Source organism: Biomphalaria glabrata, chromosome 1 (assembly GCF_947242115.1).
Source record: "Biomphalaria glabrata chromosome 1, xgBioGlab47.1, whole genome shotgun sequence".
NCBI classification, from domain to species: domain Eukaryota; kingdom Metazoa; phylum Mollusca; class Gastropoda; family Planorbidae; genus Biomphalaria; species Biomphalaria glabrata.
The window spans coordinates 5,355,631-5,382,177 of NC_074711.1; the positions used below are offsets into that span (position 1 = coordinate 5,355,631).

Genomic DNA, 26,547 nt, shown 5'->3' on the forward strand with positions numbered 1-26,547 from the left:
TGATGTCTTGTAAATAAACATCGTCGCCTCGTTGAATTGCCTTCCTTAAGTTATTACAATATTTACAACATAAAAAGATAACACATTCTTAGATAGCTTTGAAACTTTTGTCTGCTTCACTGATAGCCTTTCGTTACCAATGATTATAAAAGGGTAGAGTAGCCCTTTCAGATTTTTGCGATCTATGGGATCTGTTTCTTTGACCCATGGTTCACAATTACCAACTGCTTTTACTTTTCCCCAACTAATGTCAGGTACCCATTGTCACGGGTTTAACTAGGGGATGATATAATGAACCTAGTTCCCCGCCTCAACAGGCTAAAATATTAAACAAAGAACAACAGCAAACCAATTTGCACAATAAACGAACTGTAAATAAGTGGTCAACGATCGTTGGACAATATCAATATTTAATACCAAATAAAAATACTTAGTAGTCAGAATAAATCATGTGATAATAAGTGAATGCATTATTAATTGCACACATGAACACACCTCACGCGCACACACTCAATTTCGGTCACACGGCTCATATACTACAACACAGCAAGGTTCAAACTAATCAAGGGTTAATGAAGGGTTATACACGGCTTTAAGACGAGCTCAAAACCACACACTTCCCCCGAGCCTAACACCCGATAAAACGGGAAAACTGAAAACTCTAGCGCAAACAAAATCTTCAGTTAGAAAGCTCTCTCCGCTAAAAGGACAATACAGGAACTAAGCGTGACTAAACACACACACATAATATTCTTGACAACAAAACACGCCCTATGCAAACTTCTTCCTATACCTAAGAACATGACTTTCAGACAAGTTAAAAAACTTCACTCGCCACCCATTAGAGTTGGCTGGGCTCAGGGGCCCCTTTAAATTTCAGAAGTTAAAATCCGAGTCTTCAACAGGATTCAATCCTGAGAACCCTTGTTTTAGAAGCTAAGCGCTTCACCACTCAGCAACACACCCCCATCATTACCATTACATATTTATTTACAGGAATCGTTTTTTTTCTTTCCATTGTTAATGAATATGAAGAATGCACTTTCAAATTAACTCTTTTTTTTTTTTAGTTTTAAAGCACACATATGAACATTTTTGCTCGTTTCAGTTTCTTGATTTTAATCTTTTGAATGCCATTGAATAGGTCCTTCACATTTATTAAAAATTTTCTTTGCTTTTACACCAGCGGAGTATTTTTATCTGCTTCGATACACAACAGCATCTTCGGAAAAATAAATTAATATAAGCCTATTTTGTGTTTTTAGTTCGTTTGTAGCCAATGAAGGCCTCGTAGCCTAAACGCCTTTTCTTTTAGCTTTCATCCAGCAAGGTTTCCTACATATATATTTTGTTTTCCGTTCACCCCTTTCTGTTTTTTTTTTACATATAAAAATAAGATTCCATTGGTCCACTAATTCTAGTATCTATCACTTTGAATTTGATTTTTTTTTTCATGGCCTTTTTTCTTATTATATCATGAAAGTGCTGAAATATTACTTTTGTCCATAAAACTGATATCACGTTTCAACAGCCCTCTCCCTTATGGCTAACGTATTCTCGTATATGTTACGTTTAATTGCAACGGCTTGCTTTAAATCGCCCTCCTAAGCACAATCACTTCTGGTCTGTGTAGGCCTACTCTACATCCATTGTTTTTCCCTCGCCCCCTCAAAACAATTAAATATTAGTATCTCTTGCATATAATGGCCACAGCCCACTTTATTACGTTACATCTATAAAAGAATTATTTTTTTTGCCAGTGAATTCAATTACCAATATTACATGTTCCCTCACTATTAAAACTAAATTGAGCGAAAAACGCTATTTAATTGCCTGATTAGGGAATGGAGCCCCTAATCCTAGGATTTAATCTTGTTGGATTTCGTGCATGGGCAAGCTCTTACGATTTGCCAAAACCACGACCAGCTGATGCAGAATAGTTACCAAGCGCTAAAGAAAGAACTGTTAAATGCCTACAGGCATGACGCTGCAACATTTCTAAAGAAATAATACGAAAACACGCCATCCAGCCAGGTAGAAAAGGACTTCTTCAGTAAATGGTTCGGATTCGAGAACGTAGAGAACACCTATGTATGAGAGTCTGAAATCATGAATCAGCCAGGAAAACCAACGACTTAGCAGAGTTTAAGCCGTAGATTAATTTAAATACAACATGCATGAATAGATGGACACATGAAATGCGTAGGATGTAATAATCTTCTTTTTTTAAAGTTACGTCTCTAATACATAAGATAAGGTAAGGAGACAAACCGTAATAATTCAAGTTTTCATCTATAAAGCATGGCTAGGAATATACAATATAATATAAAACAAGCTTGTTAAGACCCTTGAATATGACTACTTTTAAAATACAATGTGAAAATGTGAATTTCCATTAATAAAAAAAAATGTCTGAAAATCATGTTGTACATAATAAGCAAGGACAATAACAAATGCTACACTTCATTGATTGTTCAAAGTTGTAAAGAGAAAGAAACATTCAACAAACCAGCAAAGGCGGGAACAGGGTTCTCCTTAATGTTTGCAATTACGGACATACCCCCCTTAATTGTGTAACTTATTCAAAAGTATTCAAAGACGTTTGAAACGTATCAAACAAGGTGGAGATGACCTTAAGTAATTCATCGTTTCCAGCTGACTTACTCTTCAGAGTTTGAAGGTCAGAAATCAGATCTTTCAATTGACATTGAAAATCATCTGTACTACTTTCTATTAATTTTTCATACTTCATTTTGACTTTCTCTATACCCTTCGCTATTTCTTCCTCCATCTTTACTTTATCACTACTGACCAATTTGAACAAATCGTTGTTGAAAAGACTTTTGTCAAATGATTCGCTGTCAAGAAATTCCACTAATTCAAAACGTTGTCTCTTCTTTACATTTTCATTGTTTGTTTTGTTGTGAAATAAAACACATCTGTAGTTGCACTCTTCAAGCAGCCGTTTTGTGTTGCCCTTTTGATTTAAGCACCACTTTTTAAAGGATGTTTTTATTTCCGATTGAAATTTATCACCATGAGTAAAAATACAAATACATCGTTTTTTTATAATGTTGTTACCAAAAAAGAATTTCAGCTTTTCTATACTATTTATCTCAGTGTCAGTTACTTCGAAGTCACTTTGATATCTGAATATCAGTAGTATGGCATGGAAACCTTCATGGCAATAGACAATACTTTCACATATTGTTTTATTGATGTTTTTGAAGTCGCTTAAATCATATGTATCAACAACTTTAATTTCTCTTCCGTCTACTTCTACCCAATCCATACTTGGCCTTAGAGTTTTGGTGTGGCATATGAACTTTTCTTGTCCAAGAATAGAGTTGCCTGTTGAACTTTTGCCATTCTTACTTTTCCCCATCAGTAAGAGGTCAAGGTTCCCACCTTTAGGTAGAACCAAGTTGGTATTCTAAACAATGTTTTGTCAAGAAAGATGGGGAAAAAATTATATTAAAAAATAAGCAAATGCTATTTATTTCGTATATTTTTAAAACGTTAACCATAAGTATTTAAGCAGTTTTTGCTAATGAAGAAGCCAATATAAATTTAACTGGCGACTCCTAGTTTAACTACATAGCAAAATACAATATAAAAATGATACCGGTTACTTAACTCCAGGGACATAGCTAGGAATTGTCCATCGTTTGGGAGCCACTACATTTTGTGTAATATTTAATTTTTAATGTAAAAAACACTCAATTGGGGGACCGGGAAAATTTTCTAATTCTCACCCCTCCTTCCCCCACCCTAGCTACGCCACTCAGCCACTGCCATGCTCGATCGCTAAAAACAAAGCTCATTTATATATTTTACACATTTCTACTAGATCTAGATCTAAAATATAAATTTAGAATAATTTAGATGTAATAAATTTATGCAAAAAAGCATATATATTATCTATCAATAGACTGAATGCAACATTAAACTTTAAATAGTAGATTAGTTTTTATTTTATTATAACATTGCAATATGGATGTTTGGAAAACAAAATCTACACTTTAAGTATAGAAATTGTAATTCTATATCTTGATCTAGCCTATATCAGTCGAAACTAGACCTAGAAATTATAGATCTAGAATCTACAACGATTTTAATTAGAATATAAATCCAGATATAGTTTTTAAAAACTTAGAAATACTGTAAAAAACAAAAAACAACTAGATATAAAATTTATAAGCTATTTTCATTAGAAATCAAAAAACAACATATTAGGATCATGTGTTTTTGCAAAGTTTAAGCATAGAAATTAAATGTAATATAAGTTAGAAGATCAAACAAACATTTGTTGGCATTTATTTGTTTTTCACAAAAACATCCGGAACAATATATTATAGATACTTAAAACTATTGAGATGTTTCGGAAGGAACATTAAAGATTAAATCCGATTTTCCATAGATGTTAGAGTTGTTTTGTTTTATCTAAACGTGACGGACAGACCGACCGACAGTCAAAACGCACAAAAAAATAAACTTCTTTTATTCTAATGGGGGCACTTAAAAAAATAATTAAAATCTTATTATTTCAAACAAAATTGAGGGAACTGATTAGTACCATGTCTTGCCGCTGCTTGTCACGCTACTGCACGAAAGTCGCTTCATAAAAAGTCCATTTTAAAAAATGTTTGTGATAATTAAATGTATTCTTTTAATTTTAGCTGCTAGTTGACCAGAAAAAAAAACACCTTTAACTAATATTTATATTTTTGTGAACATTTTTTTGTACGTTTTATAAATATATATGGCTTAATGATACTGAAAATACACAAAAATTGTCTTTCTTTGTTATTATATTGTAACATTATCTCCCTTACATTTATGTATTGTCTTAGAATTAGTGTAATTTTATTAAAAAATCGCTTGCATAATTAATTTATAAATTAAACGGTTTGCTTTTAGAAAACCAAAAGTAGCCTTTGCACCTAAACTTTTCAAGCCGCATCGCATGGTGAAATAATATTTTTCATATCTCTACTAGTTTTCGAGATCTGAGTGTGACAGACGGACATTTTGCACAAACCTAATAGCGGCTTTTCCCCTTACGGGGGCCACTAAAAATGACAAAATAATTTTTGTGAGGCCTAATCCGCTTGTGCTTCTACCTACCTACCTACCTACCTACCTACCTACCTACCTACCTATCTATCTATCTATCTATCTATCTATCTATCTATCTATCTATCTATCTATCTATCTATCTATCTATCTATCTATCTATCTATCTTTCTGTCTGTCTGTCTATCTATCTATCTATCATCTATCTATCTATCTATCTATCATCTATCTATCTATTGGAAGCCTGTCACGTTTGGATCTCAAAAACCGAAAGTCCTTTTAAAAATTCGATTTCGTCATCGCAATCTTCAAGTTTTAAGTTTGAAATAGTTTTAAACAGCTAACGTTAGGCATTGTTTCTATAACCATTGCATATTATATGCATATTTTTGAAAAAAATATGTTTGAAAAAACAAAACAAGGCTTATTAGCCACGATTGTATGTTGAATTAAAAAAAAAATCCTTTGTTAAGTCCTAGCTAAAGAATAAATGTGTCAAATGAACTGTCGTGCAATTTCTAGCCCATGAGTCATAATCTGTTAATTTTTTTCTATGATAATATGAATACCCACCTTTATAAACTGTTTGGCACTTTTGACTCTGTCACACAATAAAATTTCATCAATGTTTTCGTCAACTGGAAAATGATGAAAGCTAACCCTAGCAACAAAGTCACTAACAGCCTGGATATCCTTCTTCATGAGATCTATGGTCATCTTTCCCTCTTGTTTGTCTTGCTCACTAAAATTATGTGCGTTCTTCATATGATCCTAAATTATAAATACATTGCGAGAGACTATAAGATATTTCTTTTTTTTTTTACAAATCTTATATCAACTCACTATGTCTGCCTTTCTTTATGTCTGTCTTTCTGTCTGTCTGGTAAAAAGTTTGATCACGTTTTTTTTTTTACCTTACCCATTCTCAGGTCAAAGTTGAAAATTTACAGTTATTCATTGGCGTAGACAATACATGAATAAACATTTTAAAAATTTAACCAATTACTTAATTAACTACTGATTATTTATTATTTTGTTGCATACGACAAGGGAAACTAATCCTTCAGTATTCTTAGATATGGTTAAACATGCTAGGTTTTGTCCACTTAAATAATTGTACACGTTATTTCTCCCACACCTATTCTCCGATGAAGTTGAAATTTTAAACAACTATTTATAGTACGTAACAAAACATTGATCAATTAAAAAATTAAGGAATCGTCAAGTAATTTTTTGTAATTAATTATTTTGATTGATATCGAAAATGGGAAATTACTTCTACAATCTTGAGTTTTATAGATGTGAGTGTGGAGTTCATCAAGTTAGATAAGCTTTATTTAGCAAAGAAATCCTTTTATATTTTGTTTACCAACAGATTAAAAAGACAGAAAGGTACAAAGTTTAGGTTTTTCTTTCTTTTCCAGTGTCTTCTTTTTCTTTCTTTTTCACACAAGCCTGTAACGCGCTTCTAATCAAACCCATTTATTTCCCAGAGGCTGATTTAGTCCTTGACCTTTTCCCAATGACGAACACAAAACTTAATAACATTTTGATAGCATATATTACAAACTGGCCTCTTAATTCGTGAAAACTAACACACATCTGTCATTTGTTCAGACAGTCTGGCATATACAACTAGAAATGGATTATACGCACTCACACATTCATCTGTGAAAGGCGATTGACATTACCTTGAAATTTTATTTTTTTTTAATTGCAAGTAGAATATCGCTGTTAGTGCAAAATGGGCAAAAGTAGACGCAACAATACTGTCGTGATCGATTTGTTTGGTTCAACAAAATTGATTATTTAATTAAGGCAATTTATATTTAACTATGAATTTCACGTGAATTCAGTATTTGCATATTTAATATTTGCATTCCTCAAAGATCTTCGGACTCTAAGACAAGCCTTATTATTATTATGATAAGTATTATTGTGATTCAAACCCACATTTTAACTAAGCTTATATCAACTCACGTCTGGTAAAAATTTTGTAAACATTATTTCTCCGACACCCAATCTCTGATCAAGCTGAAATTTTGCTCAATTATTCCTTTTACCTGACAACACAAGAATTCATTTTAAAAATAAACCAATTAGTTGATTAACTATTGGTAATTATTTATTTTGTTTGGTATCTCGAATGAAGAAAAGAAATTGATTACAAAGGATTATAACGTAGTGACACATTAGAAACTCTTATTAAACATAAAAAAAGAATCGACCTTACAATCCTACACATTAACATAATTTTAATATTAATTTAACTAATTAACGAAAAACATATTTAGAAAATCATGTTTTATTTTACCCTCCTAATAAAAATTCACTGACCTCAACCTGAGCTAATGTGTACTTATTGATAATCAGATATTTGCCAATCATTTCAATTATTTTTCTAGACGATGCGCTAATAGGAGCTTGAGTGCCTGTAAATAAAACGGTTTCTTGTTAGTATTAGTAAGACTGTTAAAGGCATCAAAGATATTTATTACGGATCTTAGACAAAGTAAGTACCGTTAAATAAGCTTTTAGTGATAACTGGAGATTTTATACGTAAATGTATAACATTATGTAGCGCTACTTTCATGCTTATAACATGCTCAGAGCGTTATAATCTCATTTGTGGACCAGTGGGCGGCGGGGGAATCTGTGAGAAAGTTTTCCGTGCTGCCTTTGGGCGCTCAATAAACACAGCTCTGCTCGAGTCATTCGTCGAACCTCGAGTACTGAGCCTCTCGACCATCCATCCCACATAGAGACTAATTCCTTAAATAAGAAGTTGTGTTTTTTTTTTTTTTTTGTATTTGATGAAAATACAGTTGTGGTTTTTTCTTTTAGTTTTCAGTGGGGTACTAACGAAAGACTCCTTCGCTTGTGCCATAAAGTAAATTTTAAAAACATGTTTGGTAAAAGTAATATTTCAATATGGCAACATAGTTTATTGAGTCGATTTCAATTTCTCTCACAATATCGCTGTTTTCATTTTATTACGTTTGTCGTAAATTTCTATGAAATCTCCACCACCACATTTCTTCATATCGTCTAATCTTCTTGTTTTTTTTTTTTTTTTTTTTTTTTTTTTTTTGTTCCTCTTATACCTTATAACATCCTAATTAAAGTTTCACTGATCTACTGATGTTAAAAAGAAACTGAATATTATTTAACCTTCCCTACAGTAAATTGAGTAAGATAACTCAAATAAATTCCAATAGGTATAATCATCATTAGATCTTCCAGATTCAACAACTTACCGCAGCGGTTTAGTTGGTGAATAATACAATTTTCACATTTGACTAACACCTTTAGTAAAATCACTAAATTTAGAAAGCCTTCAGGACAGAAGACTCAAAAGTAAAGTAGCAATTATTCATAAAGCACTGAACCATAATCTTCAAATACAAAAACAAAATTTAATAAAATACTCTGAAAGACACAAAGATAGAGCTATGAGACAACCCTCGTCCCATATGCTAGGACAAATTTGTACAAATACTCTTTACCTAGTGCTATTAGAGCATGGAATGGGTTGCCTGAGCTAGCCAGTAAAACCAGTGACTTGGCAGAGTTTAAGTCATTGGTTAATATGCATGACGCGTAGGACGTAATCATCTTCTTTTTTGAAGTAACGTCTGTATTATACAAGATAATATAAGATAAAGCCGTAGATGCGCGGTTTCATTTGACTCGACAACTTTTTAAATAACTCTTGCAGCTAGTACGCTGTGACATCCATCCATACCTCTGGCACCACCATTAGTCACTCGTAATAATTTCTCCCAAGAAAGAAAATGATCCGCTGTGATTGTTGACACTCGTCAACGGCAATAAAAAAAAAAGTTCAAAATCTGCTGCCCTGTTATTGAATGGAAGTTTTACCAATATCTTTCACTCTCCTTGTGTCATGAGACAGCTTCTATTGCATTTTTCTTTTCAAAAGCCACTCTGCAGATAGTCTTACAGCAGACTCATTTTCTAGTCTCTTTATGGTAAATATTTTTAATCAATCCAACACTCTAGGCGTAGATCTAATTAATTTTGTATTCGCTGCTCAAACCAATATTGCCGCCTTATTATTTCTTGTGTAATGACGCTGAATGTTATGTTCTATAAAAAAGGGTCACACTTTCTTTCTAAAATAAATATTCTGAATTATTATCTGTATAACAATCCATCAAAGAAAGAGAGAGGTCCCTAACGTAGGGGAAGATAATCACCAACATTTTTTGTGTGTTTTTGGGATGGAGATTTCCTTTAGTTGTTTTGTTTGTTTCGGGGGGCCGGATTAGACCCTCGACCGTAGTTTGGGCATCACTACTATATAAAAACAACTAAAGAGGCGGAGAAACTTACTTTGCATTACAAGTTTTAGAGTTCCTTTGATGTAAAAGAAGTCACGTGAATCAGCTTTCCTGATTTTCAAGGTTTTATCGAGGTCTGAATCACAAGTATAACCAAATATATTCCAAAAGCCTGCAAAAAGTACTGAATAGATCATATTGTTTTTATCTTATGGTAGATACAAAGAATGTATCTCTCTCTCTCTCTCTCTCTCTCTCTCTGTATATATATATATATATATATATATATATATATATATATATATATATATATATATATATATATATATATATATATATATATATATATATATATATATATATATATATATATATATATATATATATATATATATATATATATATATATATATATATATATATATATATATATATATATATATATATATATATATATATATATATATATATATATGGATGGCTGCCTGGTCGTGCAGTTTGCACGCTGGACTGTCGTTTGGACTTATCGATGGTCCCGGGTTCAAACCCTGCCCGCTCCCATCCCCCGTCGTCCTGCGGGAGGTTTGGACTAGGAAGTCCATTTTAGAAACATTTTACAAACAAACATATATATATATATATATATTGGGATTGAAAAGATTCATACATTATTAATATATATATATATATATATATATATATATATATATATATATATATATATATATATATATATATATTTATATATATATAGGGGGATTGAAAAGATTCATACAATATTAAAATCATGACTACATCATTAATTAATTGTTCTTTTGATTAATAAATCTCATTATAATCAGTATAGCACTAAAAGATTCATTTTTATAATCGCTATCATTATTTTAAAAATGTTCCTATGCTTTGGCGCTGTTTAGATCAAGACAACACTGTGTCACTGGTAATCCAATATCATTTTTATTCCTATTGCTTTTGTATAGTAGCGTGTCTTCTATGCCCTGCTAAGTGCACTTTGATCTTAATTTTTTTGATAGGGATATGAGAAGTAGGAATATCTAAGAGGTTTCCATGCTGCCTTAAAGAGCTCAACAAACACAACTCAGCTCGATTCAAATGTCAAGTTAAAAATTCAGTCTACTGAAGCTAATGATGTAAAGCATCACATGTAAAATCCTAGAACACATAATATGTAGCAACATCATCAAACATAATGTCCTTATTCCATACCAACATGGCATTAGGAAATATAGATCATGTGAAACACAACTAATAGGACTAATTGATGATTTTTCAAAAGGTTTAGATAATAGGGAGTAAATAGATGCTATTAGATTTTTCCAAGGCTTTTGACAAAGTTCACCACCATAGTTTGCTTAAAAAAATAAAATATTTTGGCATTGATGTTCCATTGCATCAGTAGATTAAAGATTTTGTGATACTGTAATAATAAATGACTATAAGCAACACCAAATAACAGTAAACTCAGGTGTATCACAAGGAACAGTCTTAGGTCCACTACTATTTTTTATTTACATAAACGATTTACAAAATTGCATTAGTTCAGGAACAAAAGTCAGATTATTTGCAGACGATTGTATAATATATAGAACAATAAAAACAACACAAGACTCATATATTTTACAAAGAGAATTAGATGAATTACAGAAATGGGAATCAAATTGGAGCATGTCTTTCCACCCAGAAAAATGTCAGTTATTAAGAGTAACAAAAAAGCTAAAACAAATTAGTTCCACTTATCTTATTCATGGTACCAGTAACACAGACCAAAAACGCAAAATACCTAGGTGTTATAATAAATGAAAAACTGTCACGGAATCCACATATTGATTAAATTATAAAAAAATCAGACAAAGCATTTGGGTTTATTAAAAGAAATTTCAATAAATCACTTAAGAACATGAAACTAAAATGTTATTTAACCTTGGTTAGGCCAATAATACAATATGCATTCTCTGTTTGGAACCCCTCAACTCAAGAAAATATTAAGAAACTGGAGCAGACACAAAATAGTGCAGTGAGATTCATAACAAACGAATATTCACATTTGACTAAAGTAATACCTTTAGTAAAATTACTAAATTTAGAAAGCCTTCAGGACAGAAGACGCAAAAGTTAAGTAGCAATTATACATAAAACACTGAACCATAATCTTCAAATACAAAAACAAAATTTAATAAAATACTCTGAAAGACACAAAGATAAGGGCACATTCCTCGTTCTATATGCTTGGACAAATTTGTACAAATACCCCTCTTCCCTAGTGCTATTAGAGCATGGAATGAGTTGCCTGAGTAAGACAAGAAAACCAGTGGAAGAATTTAAGTCATTGGTTAATATGCATGACTAAATGCATGACGCGTAGGACGTAAATATCTTCTTTTTTTTTTGAAGTAAAGTCTGTATTATATAAGATAAGATAAGACTCAGGGGCGTACTAAAATCCCGAATTAAATCACCGAGACTAGAACCAGACTGCCCTGAAATCGCAAGTCAAAAGAGATTTACCAATCGGCCATCACGCCCTTGGTAATTATACTAGCTATCACTAAATCACTTGTTGAATCAATATATGACTAATTGGACCACGAATTCTCTATTTGTATCACTATAGCACTAATGAGATCACAACATCACACTTGGGATTATAGTCTATATCTCTAACATTAGGGAAAAATAAACGTTTACGTGTCAGGAAAGATCTTGTTTCAAGAATATTTAGTCTGTTTTCTGGCACATTATTCTCTGCGTTTCTCACTTCTAGCTCTCTAGATACAGTGCTGCACTCTTTTCTTGACCTATATATTGTGGCCCACCTATCAGCACTCTTTCTAAACAGAAAAATCGTTTTTATCATTCCTTGAAAATTTGCTGGACGTTTGTCTAAATCATCAAAACTTATATACGTTATTCTGCAGGCGTAGACCTCAAGGAGTATTTTTTCAATAATGTCTAGACGTGGATATAAATATGTTAATTTCTTTTGGTCCAAAGTGCCATAGTTTTCTGGGAAGTATAAGTCAATTTCTTTCAACAATTTCGCCTTCAGCACTTCCTGCGTGTCTGTAAGATTGAAAAAAATAATAAAACTGCAAAATGAAAATTATCTCAAAATTGTAAATGTTTAAGCTATTCTAAAGAAAAAATGAAACACAATTATCTTTAAATCTACATGAAACTTTACCTTTTTTAAACTCCACCCCCTAGTGATCCTATTGATAAGATGTATAATTTACATACAAAGACATACAACAATATATCGACTGAAGAAAGAAAGATTTTTTTATCGCTCGTCTTTTTGTCTATATCAGTGGTCTTCAAAGGGGGCGTTTTCGAGATTTTTTTTTGGGGGGGGGGGCGCTGAGAGCCAAAGTGGCGGTAGGGATGCGCTGAGCATAAAATGGGCGGTAAGGGGGCGCTGGGCATAAGGGCGGAAAGAAGAAACTTAAGGTGTACTGAAACAAAACAAATAAGAAAAAAATTCTTCAAAATATAGCTTTGCAAACTGAATATAGTCAAATTATAGTTAACTTGCTTCTAATTTAAGAACAGAAACAGCGTTAGAAATGAGTTCGGGAATCCCATTTTTAGCGGCCCCCGTAAGGGGAAAAAGCCGCTATTAGGTTTGTGCAAAATGTCCGTCTGTCCGTCTGTCCGTCTGTCACACTCAGATCTCGAAAACTAGAAGAGATATGAAAAATATTATTTCATCATTAAATCCGGCTTGAAAAGTTTAGGTGCAACGGCTACTTTTGGTTTTCTAAAAGCAAACCGTTTAATTTATAAAATTAATTATGCAAGCGATTTTTTCATAAAAATACACCAATTCTAAAACAATTACGTAAATGTAAGGGAGGCAATGTTACAATATGCTAACAAAGATGGACAATTTTTGTGTATTTTCAGTATCACTAAGTCAAATATATTTTAAAAATGTACAGGAAATGTTTACAACAAATATAAATAATAGTTAAAGACGTTTTTTCTGGTCAACTAGCTGCTAAAATTAAAAGAAAACATTTCTGTTTGTTTATAAAGGCTAATAATGCACTTTGTATGTAAATATCACGCACATTTTTTTAAATGGACTTTTTATGCAGCGATTTTCGTGCAGTAGCGTAACGTCGCAACATGATCAGGTGCTAAACCAATTCCTTAAACTTTTTTTAAAAATCAGATTTTATTTATTTTTTGTTTAGTGCCCCCATCCGAATTAAAGAAGCTTATTTTTGTGCGTTTTGTCTGTTGGTCGGTCTGTCCGTCACGATTAGATTTAAAAAACTAGAACTCTAAAAGCTGTTGAAAATCTGATTTACCCTTTAATGTTCCTCCCATAACATCTCAATAGTTTTAAGTATCTAAAATTGATTGTTCCGGATTTTTTTGTGCAAAACTAATCAACGCCAACAAATGTTTGTTTGCTCTTCTAACTTATATTACATTCAATTTCCATGCTTAAACGTTGCAAAAACACATTATCAATAATATGTTGTTCCGTTTTTCATGTAAATAGCATATTAATGCTAAATCAAAATCTCTATACTGACTTATATTTCATTAAGTGTAAAAATGTTCCGGATATTGTTTTATAAAACATGAATTATGCCTAATGATTGTTTGAAATCGCAAAAGGCTTTTAAAAAAAGTAATTTACTAGAATTGATTACTGAAAATTACTTTTTAGACATTTAATTTTCTTGTAAAACATAACATAGAAGTTTTGTAATCGATAAAGAAAGTTCCGGATTTTGTTTCTTACAAATCGTCGCCAGAAATTTCCGAATTTATTTAAAAATCTACTAACGCCAAATAATTGTTTGAACTCCCTCTTCTAATTAATAAACAAATAATCTTCTCATTTACGAAATAATGTTTTTACGGATTTTTATGAAAAATATTTTAACTCACTACTCTCTTACAGTACATTTAACTTTCTACCTAAAACATTAAAAAATCTAATTATCGTTAATATTATGTTCCGATTTTTAAGGAAAACAGAATCCAAACACCAAAGTAAGGTATGAAAATCTCTCCACGTGGCTGTAGTACATCTAATTTTTGTACGAGACCATCCAAAAAATTTAATTAACGGTATTACATTTATCTGAAATTCTCTTTTTCTTTTACTATTTATACAAACATCCGGAACAATCTATTATATAAACTTTTCAATTGTGTTCATACCTAAAAATTATTGCGATGTTTTGAAACGTAAAATAAAGGTTAATCAATTTTTAATAACTTTTAGTTGTTTTTTTTATATCAAGATGACGGACTGACTGACAGACAAAACGCAAAAACAATGCGGCTTTGATCCTTTTAAAATAAATTCTATTAGAACTCAGTGCACCAATGTCTATGAACCCTCGTTAAATATCTCGTGTAAATAAAGACATTTTTTTTTATGGTACCGGTACTAGCCTATTGTGAGGTAATGGAATTTTTTTTCTTTGACGTCATATGAATGGACTCTTTAAATGTAATGTTAAAAGAACGCACTCGGTGCACCAATGTCTATTAACCCTCGAAAAAATTGCTTGTATTAATGAAAACATATTTTAGTCTAACTAAGCCGTGTGACGTAGTGTTTTTTTTTCCTTTGACGTCACATGGAATGAATTCTTTAAATGAAATGCTAAAAGAACGCACTCGGTGCACCAATGTCTATGAACACTCGAGAAATGGCTCGTGTTAATGAAGGTGATTTTTAGTCTAGCTAGGCCTTGTGACGTAGTGTTTTTTTTTTCCTTTGACGTCATATGGAATGAATTCTTTAAAAGAAATGCTAAAAGAACGCACTCGGTGCACCAATGTCTATGAACACTCGATAAAAGGCTCGTAATGATGAAGGCGATTTTTATTCTAGCTAGGCCGTGTGATGTAGTGTTTTTTTTCCTTTGACGTCATATGGAATGAATTCTTTAAATGAAATGCTTAAAGAACGCACTCGGTGCACCAAAGTCTATGAACACTCGTTAAATGGCTCGTAATGATGAAGGCGATTTTTAGTCTAGCTAGGCCGTGTGACGTAGTGTTTTTTTTTTCCCTCTGACGTTATATGGAATAAATTCTTCAAACGAAATGAAAAAAGAACTCGGCATAGTAATGTTTATTAAGCCTCGTTATGTGACTCGCGTTTAAAAAAGGAATGATATCTTGATTTAGATCTAATCTAGATTTTTTAAACTAGATCTAGATTTTTATTACAGTATATCTAGATCTGGATTTATATTCTAATTAAAATTATTTTAGAGTCTAGATCTAGAATTTCTAGATCTAGTTTAGACTAAAATAGACTAGATTAAGATGTAGAATTTCAATTTCTAAACTTAAAGTGTAAAAAAAAGTGTAGATTTTCATTTCCAAACGTTTTGATCAATATTGTAATTTTTTAATATACTAAAACTAATCTACTATTTTTTATTAAATTTAAATTTATATTTACGGCAAATGAATCTTTGAAACATTATTACTTTTGACAATCGGATGGCTGCCTGGTCGTGCGGTTTGCGCGCTGGACTGTCGTTCAGATTTATGGATGGCCCAGGGTTCAAACTCTGCCCGCTCCCATCCCCCGTCGTCCTGCGGGAGGTTTGGACTATGAAGTAATTACCTTCAACTCTGAAGGAACATCCGAAACGTGTAAAACATTTTACATCAAAATTAAATCACCTCTTGAATATTATTTGCGAATATGCAGATCCGACAGGGATCCGACTTCGACGGGGGCCGCCTCTGAGTTTGTGTAACACAAACTCTCTTTGTAATCTTGTCTATTTTCAAATTCTTACTCTTTTTGCTGTCATCAGAGGGTATCTGTTGTCCTTGAATCTTGCGCGTATAAACAAGTTTAAGATTTGATAAACAAACTAGGTATTAGCGGTTTAGATTATAGTTTATTTCATCTACATATGTCAACATATTGATATGTAAATGTTTATTTAAAAAAACATTAAAGCTAACATTCAAATAGAATAATTTAACTTTAAAAGAAAAAAAAATTGATAGTGTTGTTACGAAAACTCACTGGTATGTAATATAATATTTCCGTGAGATTTAGTGAATTGGCACTAGAAAAGAAGTATGTTCTACTTGGACGGCATTTTCAGATGAGGTTATCAAACCAAGTCGGTTTCACAAACATATAGCAATATTCAAAAATAATTTAAGAATATTCATGAACTATAGGAGTAAATCTACAATTAAAGCAATATTAATAATAAAAAAGGCAAAGCAAGATATGCTCTAGTGGCCTCTTACAAAAATGCATAACTTTTTAAAAAAAGTCTTACGATATTGTTTGAAAATTGATTAAAACTAAAAAAAAAAATAATTTTAAACATATGTTACACAAAAAGACTTTTTTTTCTGTTAGTGATGAAATATTATTTCAAAATTTTCTAGTTATGTAGCTTATGAGGACATATAGGAAACCATCAGTGGTTGGACGCTACAAAGGCTTTATAAGTAATATAGAATAAAGAACAAATCTATTCACTATTCACATTGTGAGTTATGATACACAAGAAAGGTTTTAGCCCGCAATTTTATTTCTATTTGAATCTAATTATAAAATTGTACATAAAATACAAACCAACGCAAAAATAAATCTTATCTTTCAATAGTTTTGTGAAACAAATGATGAAAAAGATGTTAGACTCATGTTGTAAACTGAAGTTCGCTGGATTTCGAAAGGGGCTTGTTATTGCTCGTATTTTTGTAAGCTCTTAAATACATTTTTTTTTAGAAACAGGAAGATTCAACGGTTGGCGATGACTTAAAAAAAATTGTTTTACATGGTAGGTATCTAACACAAAATGAATGAAACGAACCTCCGACTGCTAGGAAAGAGATTGACTTTTATTGATTATATCATTGTTTCTTTTATCGAAATATTACAAGTATTGTTACGAATCTCACTACACACCACCAACTTAAAGAACTTGACAACTCAGGGCTCCAAAGTAACGTAACACTTTAATAGTTGAATAAATAACAGCCGATACTGTACAATTGGCAACACGTACAATGTACAAATCTCTCTCCGATAACACCGTACCGCCGTATCAACTCTTGTACTGGCCTCTCCGTCTCGTCCCGGGCTTGCACTGGGTTCAACAGTTCAGGACTGACTTCACACACTAGGCTCGTTGTGTCGGACTCGATCGCAGACCAAGATCAAGACGCCAGTCGTCTCAACTGTACTTGACAGTACTCCGCACTGAACCGTCGTAATGCTCCGTACAGAACCACACCGTTGAACTGTGCTGTAGTCGACCGTGTTCTGAGCCCTGTCGTGAACCTTCTGTCGTGAAAGTTGCTGTATTGAGCCCCTTTTCTCAACCGTCTTGACTGCGACACCTCCACTCCTTATATAGGGTCCCTGCTAGCCTTCTAGAACCGGGCAGAACGTCGCTGGACCATTCTGGGTGGTCAGATGACTACAACCCTCGTGACGCTCCTGAGCTCTGTTCACGACGTCGATCCTTCCCGAACCATCATGTTGACACTCGTCTCGGCCGACCGTCGTAACTCGTCACGGTTGACCGCTCGTCTAGCGCTGGCCTGGGGCGATTTGCGTCGGCTGACTGCACTCACACCACTACCCCCATCTGTGCCACCACCAGGTTTATAACAGTATTTTAAAGAGTTTTACAATCTCACATAACTTGTTTGCTGACAAATGAATTACTGGATAAGACACCAATATCTATATGTGAGCTTACGCTCCCAGAGCTATATTTTTATATATTTTATTTTTATAGGCTAGTGCCAAACTTATTATTTGTACTTCCCCTTTTTGTGTATAAAAAGTGATGCCACGCTGTTTTAAAACAGTTCAGTGTACAGTTGACCAGTGGTCAATACCATATCTGTCTGTGTGACAGCTGAATATTTTTGTGGTCTGTCGTCCAATTATATTTTTATTCCTGTACCTGGGACGGCCTGTAAGTGTAGAAATATTTTATATTTTTTACTAGATCTATACTATGTGTAAGGTAGTTATTTTATTTTCTACTTGGACTATTTGTCATAATAGTTGGCAACATGCTGTACGGAAGATGGCGGCGTCCATCAGTCCTAATAGAATATAGATCTAATATAGTTTTGCATTTATGTATTGCAGGCTATTGTTACTGCTTTTAACTGCTGCTTTTAGCTGCTGAATATTACTGCTTTTAGCTGCTGAATATTACTGCTTTTAGCTGCTGAATATTACTGCTTTTAGCTGCTGCAATTACTCTGCTGAAATAACTGCTGCTTATAACTGCTGTTGTAGATCTATTCTAATTCAAGGGAATCTAGTGTTATTTTGTTTCTGCTATTGATAGTTTTGTTATTGTTTCTGTAGATCTATTCTAGATCTAATTCTAAGGAAGCTAGTGTTACTTTGTTTCTGCTATTGTTAGTTTTGTTATTGTTCCTGTAGATCTATTCTAGATCTAATTCTAGGGAAGCTTAAACTTAAGCTAGTGTTATTTTGTTTTTGTAGTGTAGCCTTAGTGGCTTAGCTAGTAAACTTAGTTATAAGTTATATATTATGTTCTTGTTTTAGTTTTAGTTATGGATTGGCTGTAGTAGTAGGATATTGTAGATCTAGACTAGTTTATTGTAGTGAGTTTGTGTAGATCTAGGTCTAGTATAGTATACTGTAGTTTATTAGTTGGTTTGATCAGTTTGTGTTAGATAGTTGGTTTGGTTAGTTTGTTGGTATTTGTAGTAGCGTAGATTTAGAGGGTTTTAGTTAGTTGCTGAGTTCAGTTGTAGTGGTTAGTCAAGTTAGTGTATATATTATTTTTTATTATTGATTTATTTTTGTATGTAAATAAAGTTTCTTTTTGTTTTATTTATCGTAAACTAAAGTTTGTTATCTTGTTTTCATTTAGTTGAGTTAGTATAGTTAGTTGTCTGGTTACTTAGGCTACTCTAGCCCCTTGGTCACCATATCGAGGTGCACATCTGCCTACTGTTGGTAAATTTTAATGTTGAGCAGCAGAGAATAGGTCCTCCCACTCGCGCCTACCTGACCTGCTCACATATACAATTCACATGACAATGCTGTATGAAGAAATTACGATTCGCTTCTAAAATAAAAAAAAAACTATAAATGACAATTATTAAACATCTGTTACTGATGTTCAAATTGAGTTGCAGGAAAAAATAGTTTTACAAAATTATGTCTTCAGTAAAAAAAGAATGTAAACATAGGAGGCACTCAGTGGCGTAGCTAGGGTGGGGGGGGGGAAACAGAGATGTGGCTGCATTTAAATGTTTCAGTAAAATTACAAAACTTTGGTCGAAAATGGAATTATGTTTTAGCTTTTCTATCAACATATATGGTTAACATAGATTTAGTGCGTAACAAACTTAATGCAAAGAAATAGACTGAATTTAGCGCCAAGAGGAGACCTTCGCCTTGCTTTGACAAATTTAATGCTTGAAATTTCTAATATTGTCAGACTGGGGGGCACAAGGTTCCCATTAGCTTGATTTCTTTTTGTAGTGTATTCAGAAATCATATTGTTTATATTAAAAAATAAAACTAAATTTACAATTAAAACTAAAGGCCCTAATATTCAAAAACTTAAACGGAGACTATTCTTAGGATGTGAAAGAAAGTCATGAAAATGGAATTAATTTGTGTGTGTTATCATTGCAAATTATTTGACATAATTTTTGAATAATAATAATATTGGCTGTTTTTGCCTTCAATTCCGAAGATTACGACTGAGTGCAGTGTTTCACATAACTACGTAAACCCAGTTGCGACCTGCATATTTTCCCAAATTTTGTACAGACAAAGCCGTTGTCAGCTGACGGTCCATTTAAGTTTTCTTTCCGTCTTTTGCACCTGTCTTCAATAATGGCTTTTGAGTCTCAAATGTTTGTTCCGCAGCTTTTGTGAGCTCTCTTCAACTGTCTCTCTCATATGCTATATGCTGCCAGAGAATGCTGCTAGGTTCTTTCCTCTATGCTAGTGAGGGGGAAATGGGGCCTGAATAAATCTTTGTAGCGCTCAAGGGTGTCACCTTTGTAACTCAGTTCTCCTCTAAACTCGCAAAAGAAGATCGCATTTGGCATGCGGTCGTCTTCCTTGCGGGTTAAGTTTTATTGACTGCATACACATTAATAAATATGTTGGACACCCGTACGATACGATTGATGTGGTACAAATCAGAAATATGGGGGAGTTTCCACGGTGTTTTCAGTCTTAAGCTTTGCCTCTAGCCAAGACGTCTTGGAACACGAGCCATTGGTGATAGAGATGTAACAAATTTAGTTGGATTTATGCCTGACAGGATAGTAATTCAGACATGTCGGTACAGATGAATTACCTTGGGTCTAAAATTCCAAGAGTCTTTGATTAAAGTCTAAGGATAATTACAAAGATTGTATATCAGATTTCCTAAAATGCGCCAATAACAACATAATAAACTTATAATTTCTCTCTCTCTCTCTCTCTTTCTCTCTCTCTCTCTCTCTCTCTCTCTCTCTCTGTACTATATTTGTATGTATGTGTACAAGAAATAAAGATTACCATTTATAGTAACTGTCATGATGGCTATTATTTCATTACCAATTTGTAATGACTGAACCAAATATTTTTGCTCTTCATCTAAGCCATCTAAGTTGATACTCTCTGCATTTCTTTCCTGAAACAATGTTTAGACGAAGGACAATAACCGACAAGAAATATGTTTCACGTTTAGATCTCACATTTAGAAAGTGTTGCTTGCCTAAATATGTAAAGGCAAAAAAGATTAGTAAGAGTAAGAATATATGTATTAAGTATAAATTTATATTTACATGCTATATAAGATTCACAGCTTTACACAACTCGTGATATAAGCTAAATTTTAACGTTATTGTGTCTTTTAATTTGTGAAAAACAAAGTAAATAATTTATATAAAAAAAAAGACAAACCTGTATCGATAATGTTGATCTAAATATCATAGAAAATGTGTGCTTGTTTCCGATAGCATTCAGACATGCAGAAACAGCCTCATTTCTAATGGTGCCAACTAAAACCTTTAATGCATAGACTTCAGGTATGTCTAGAATTCGGCAAACATCTTGTCGACTGTATATTTTGGCATAAGATGTGGTAGAGCTGCATACCTTTTGAAGGTAAAATAATTTTTAAACAAAGGTAAGCAGTACGTTTTTTTAACAATAACACTAAAGCTAATTAGCCTAACTTATAAACACCAGTATTAAATATCTGATAGTAAAAATTAAAAATCAAAGTCAATTCTAAAGATAACTCGAATTCGAATGTCAATATCACTTATCCCCCCCCCCACACACACACACAAACTACGCCTTGAAAAATAGTCATACAAACAGCACGAGTAATCTTTAACTTTTCAGCTTTTTTTCTAAATATTTGAAAGGCTTTCAACACCATCTTATTTTAATCAAATGTTAAAAATTATCTCAGGATCGACGTTATAAATTCCCTTTCAAACTTTGTGTAGATCGAATTATTAAAATTAATTTGTGCGAAAAACACCTAAGTTCCCATTTGGAACCTTGCGATCTAAAGGACAAATGGTATAAATGTCATCTGTTTCTGTGGCCAACGAAAGGGTGTCATGTCGCCAGCACAACGACCATGCAACCGCTTTTAAATTTTCCCCCAAACTAATGTCAGGTATCCATTCGAGCTGGATGGACTCAGAGGCGCCCAAAGATCCCGAAATTAAAAATTCCAGTCTTCCCAGGATTCGAACCCAGGACCCCCCGGTTCGGAAACCAAGCACTTTACCGCGCCTCCTTGTTATTTTTTTTAAATTCAGCGCACTTTTGAACTTCAACCCTTGACCCTCCTATGAAAAATTTGATGATCTACCGACTATGATAACCAAATGTAATTAATATTAGAGGAAATTACGCATCAAATGTAAAGAGTGCTTATTGCTTAAAAACTGTAGTAAAATCTTGTACTTTTCAATAGCTTTATATAAATACAAAGTTTAGATATAGATTATTATGCCTCATTTTAAGTATTACAATTTGTTGGATTTCTAGTTTTTATCTATAACACACGTCTTTCTAGATATGATCTTTGATTATAATCATTATTATCATCAAATTCCACTTGAGGGAGGGCTTGAGAGGACAGAAACCCTGCTGTCTTGCGTAGTGCGTACACGTCAGCATACAGGACGAGAATATTTGGATTCCCAGACCTGTCGAGACGGAGATCAGCAAGTCTGGGGCAGTAAAACAGAATATGAGGCACAGTTTCCCCTTCTTCCCCGCAGTGGGGGCACCGTGAATCGAACTTTGGCTATAGCCGTGAGAAATATGAGCCAACAAGACAATGGCCTGTCCTGCACTGTGCTATAATAGCTTGCTCAGGCCTGGACAGCCTCCACCACGGGGAAGTGCGGTCAGGGCTCCTCATGCGCTCCCGGACTCCATGGGCTTTTTAGGACTTGTCCCAGCAATTAAACCACTTTTCCATTTCTGTTTTTTTAAATTATAGCCAGAGCATGATGGAGACTTACAGACTGTTTGGTGGGTGGAATTTGCCCTCCTTGGTGGGCCAAGGAGTCTGCAATAGTGTTGCCGGTCACACCTTTGTGACTCAGTACCCTCTGCATTATCACAGGGGTGCCATAGCGTTGCTTTATGATGTGTGATGTCACGATGACAGTGTCGATATTGGGGGGGGGGGCATGGTCCAGGGCTTCGCAAAGCCTGTAGTACAGGTTTTGAGTTAGCGACCACAACAATCTGTGTTTTGTTTTTCTCAATGTCCCTCGCCGAGTTGAGAGTCAATGACCTTTAAGTCAATGAAGACTGCATATGTGCTTTCGGTCCTTTGGAATCCATCTGTTACGCTCTGCACAAAGATGTTGACTTGGTCTATAGCGGACATTCCAGCCCTGAAACCAGCCTGTTCTGGAGCTATAAGACGGGCACTCTCAAGGTACCAAACCAGACGTTCATTTACTATTTTTCAGCCATCTTTCCCACACACGATGAGCGTGAGATAGATAATTAGCGATGGGGCAGTCATTGAATCAGAGCTGTTATAAATATAATTTAGATAACATGTTTTAAACTGTAAAACAAGAAAAATAAAAAATAAAAAAACATACAAAGCAAAGCTGATCTGTGAGAAAGAACTTCATATGTACAGCCATATTTCTCAATATTGTAAGTTTTCATTCCATTTCCATATCAAACAAAATTAATTTATTACCGCTAATTATATCATTATTTTTTAGATGGATTTACAGTTTGTCTTTCACAATAAATAATTGTGCAAAGTTTCAACTGGATTTGAGAATGGGAAGTGGAAGAAATATCTTGTTCAATTTTCGTATCAGACAGACAAGGAGATATAACCTATCTTTGTACGTAAAAACAAGCCTTTTAAAAAACTATCGACATTCATTTTTAACGATGTAACAAAACAAATGTAGATAATTACCTCCCTTTATTATGGTTTTTAAATTTACATAAGATCGAAGCATCTGAATAGAAGACATTATACTTATTATATCTAGATTTAGTCTTATTATCTAGGTCTACATAATTTACATTTAAATCCTTTATTTGAGATAATGATCAATTTCTATCCATACCTTGTTATGACAAGATAAAATGTATTGCCATTTTGAATACCACACCAGCTTCTAATTTTTAAATGTGTTTCTATTTGTTAAGCACTTGGTACTGTAAATGCATCGAATATTGCCTTACCCCCACAGTCGTTGATCTTATCTTATCTTATATAATACAGACGTTACTTCAAAAAAGAAGATGATTACGTCCTACGCGGTACGCGTCATGCATTTAGTCATGCATATTAACCAATGATAGTGGATACGCGACGGTACGAAGTATGTAGGCTATAAGAACTTTAATTTTGTGGGTTAGCATTGGTTAATATAATTATGTCATCTTTATAAAACAGCTACAGTCGTGACTTTTGATACTTTTGGTACAATCTACCTTCGAACAGAAAAGCATGCATATAGAAAAACATTTGGTAACGAATTTGCCGTGGGCCGTTTTAGTGCTAGAATAGGGGTTCTCAACCTGTGGGTCGCGACCCCTTTGGGGGTCGATTGACGATTTGCCAGTGGTCGCCTAAGACCATCAAAAATATGGATTGTTATTGTCTACTCTTCTATTGCTGTGTGTGTGTAAGGGGGGAGGGGTCGCGGAAAAGTGAGGAATTGTAAAAAGGGGTCGCCGAGCTTAAAGGGTTGAGAACCGCTGTGCTAGAAGTTATGACTATAATTAAAAAAAAAAAACTTTTTTCACTCCTAACTGACGATACCAACATTTCACCCCATTAAATTAAATTAATTTTTGGTTTTATAAACTTAATTTTGTATTATATTAAAAGAGCATGCATTCTTATAGTATTATATACCTTATATAACATTTCCTGACTGCATACATACAAAGTTATTGAAGTTTAATCACAACAGGGTAGTGAAATATAAATGAGCAAAATGAATACAGATTTTGACTATTTCATGAATACATATTGCGAACTATGATCAGATTCCTACCTTTACCACAATATTGATTTGCTCTTATTTTATAGATGAGGTTTGTGAAGCGCATTCATAATCTTTTTTTTTTTTTAGTTGGAGATACCATAAATTAAATAAACAATTTTTCGTTTGAAAGCAAAGCTAACAAAATAATAGTTACATAACAAACGTAATTCCGAAATGTAATGGACAAACACAAAATCCGTTCAGCTTCACACTAATTTGCTTTTTAACACAAACACACATGCGAAACAGAGCCGAGGTATAATACAGTGAAACTGCTGTCGGAATAAAAGGGGCGTGCCTATTGGGCTGTATTAAAAGAGTTGTGAAGCAAAGGCTATTTCATCCTTAACCATTTCACCACTAAGCAGTTGTAAGAAACTAACTACCCCATCCCTAAGAGAAGGGATATAACTCTGTATCAGCTATTTTAAAAAATCAATTTTTTTACTAAATTCACAGAAAAAAAACTAATAAAACCTAACAAAAACCTTCTTTTTATAATAGAAAAAATAGACCTAGGGTTAAGCATCATGTTTGAAGTCATAAATAGGCCAGCAGAGCTCAAAAACATTAAAATATCACGTCATATTTAGTTGCCTTCCAATCTCCCATTTCACTATCTTATCTTCTTATCTTATATAATATTCAATACTGGATCTAGCATCAATTTCGTATTTATTTTCACTACTAATCAGTCTTAAATGGTTCTAAAACACTTATCCCAATCATTATATCCTTATTCTACAGCTTAAACATTAATATTCCCATTAAAATCTTATTCTATTAAAGCCTAAACATAAGCCTAAATATGTTCCATTTTCTAGGCTAGCAAAAAAAAAAACACGTAATTTTCAAAAAAATCATAAAAATCCAATCTAACATGCTGCAGACATAAAATAAGCACCTAAATATAGCATCACTATCTCTTCTATGTCAGTGTTAGTAAAGGTATAAATAGTTATTTAAAAACTAGCAGTGCGTGCGTAAACGAAACAACCCAAAATCGGCGATTGCCGGCGACTCTAGTTATGAAAGGGTTAAAGCAATAAAAGAAATCATGTGGACAAAACTTTTGTGGTGTGTCGGAGCATTAAAATGCTGGCCCATACACCGAAAGATGGAAGATAAAAAATGATTTCACGTCAAAATAAAACAATATTCATCCATGCAGAAAAAACACGATTATTATCTATGACAGTTTTTTAAAGCAATTAAAAAGCAACTAAATTGAAAGACTATTTTTTATACTCACCATTCTTGTAGAAATTGCAGTATTGCATTGGCTATGTTCATTGAATGTAAAATGTGACATATTAACTACACCTCCAATACGCATACCCTCGTTGTACGGAATAGTTACAGCCATCTTTAGACAAATTTATTTCAATGAATTAATGTGGAAGTAAAAGGCTTTTAAACAATGATTAATTTTTATAAAAAAAAAAAAACTCAAATGGTAACTCGTTCGCTAGATACGAATTTAAAAGTGTCTTGTTAACATAAATAGGTCTATGTACGACCTAAGATAAATTTTTCTGAAAAATCTCATATCTATACTTTTTTTTCCTATGAGAATTGGTATAACTTTTTTTTTCATGAAAATATAATATTACTTAAT

The 26,547-nt window shown here is 33.2% G+C and overlaps 1 protein-coding gene across 2 annotated transcripts; it reads right to left on the bottom strand.

The window, feature by feature from the left end:
• Positions 1 to 393: 393 nt before the first annotated feature.
• On the bottom strand, positions 394 to 26,418 carry LOC106053987 (uncharacterized). Of its 2 annotated transcripts, none has more exons than XM_056018168.1 (8): positions 26,182 to 26,418; positions 21,325 to 21,519; positions 20,938 to 21,052; positions 12,087 to 12,461; positions 9,433 to 9,552; positions 7,414 to 7,508; positions 5,650 to 5,847; positions 394 to 3,433 (listed from the first exon to the last, which is right to left on the bottom strand). In XM_056018168.1, exons 1-8 carry the CDS (start codon positions 26,293 to 26,295, stop codon positions 2,579 to 2,581), a joined length of 2,067 nt encoding a protein of 688 aa, XP_055874143.1. In that variant the 5' UTR covers positions 26,296 to 26,418; the 3' UTR covers positions 394 to 2,578. The 2 variants fall into 2 exon arrangements, with proteins under 2 accessions (XP_055874143.1, XP_055874150.1); XM_056018175.1 differs by lacking the exon at positions 26,182 to 26,418 and adding an exon at positions 24,000 to 24,149.
• Positions 26,419 to 26,547: the final 129 nt, after the last annotated feature.

Coding starts and splice junctions, on each gene's coding strand:
- LOC106053987 (XM_056018168.1), bottom strand. CDS start 26,295: ATGGCTGTAACTATTCCGTACAACGAGGGTATGCGTATTGGAGGTGTA. Junction 12,462..20,937: donor CATGACAGTTACTATAAATG/GTAATCTTTATT, acceptor TCAATCTTACAG/ACACGCAGGAAGTGCTGAAG. Junction 7,509..9,432: donor TCTAAAACTTGTAATGCAAA/GTAAGTTTCTCC, acceptor TTTTATTTACAG/GCACTCAAGCTCCTATTAGC.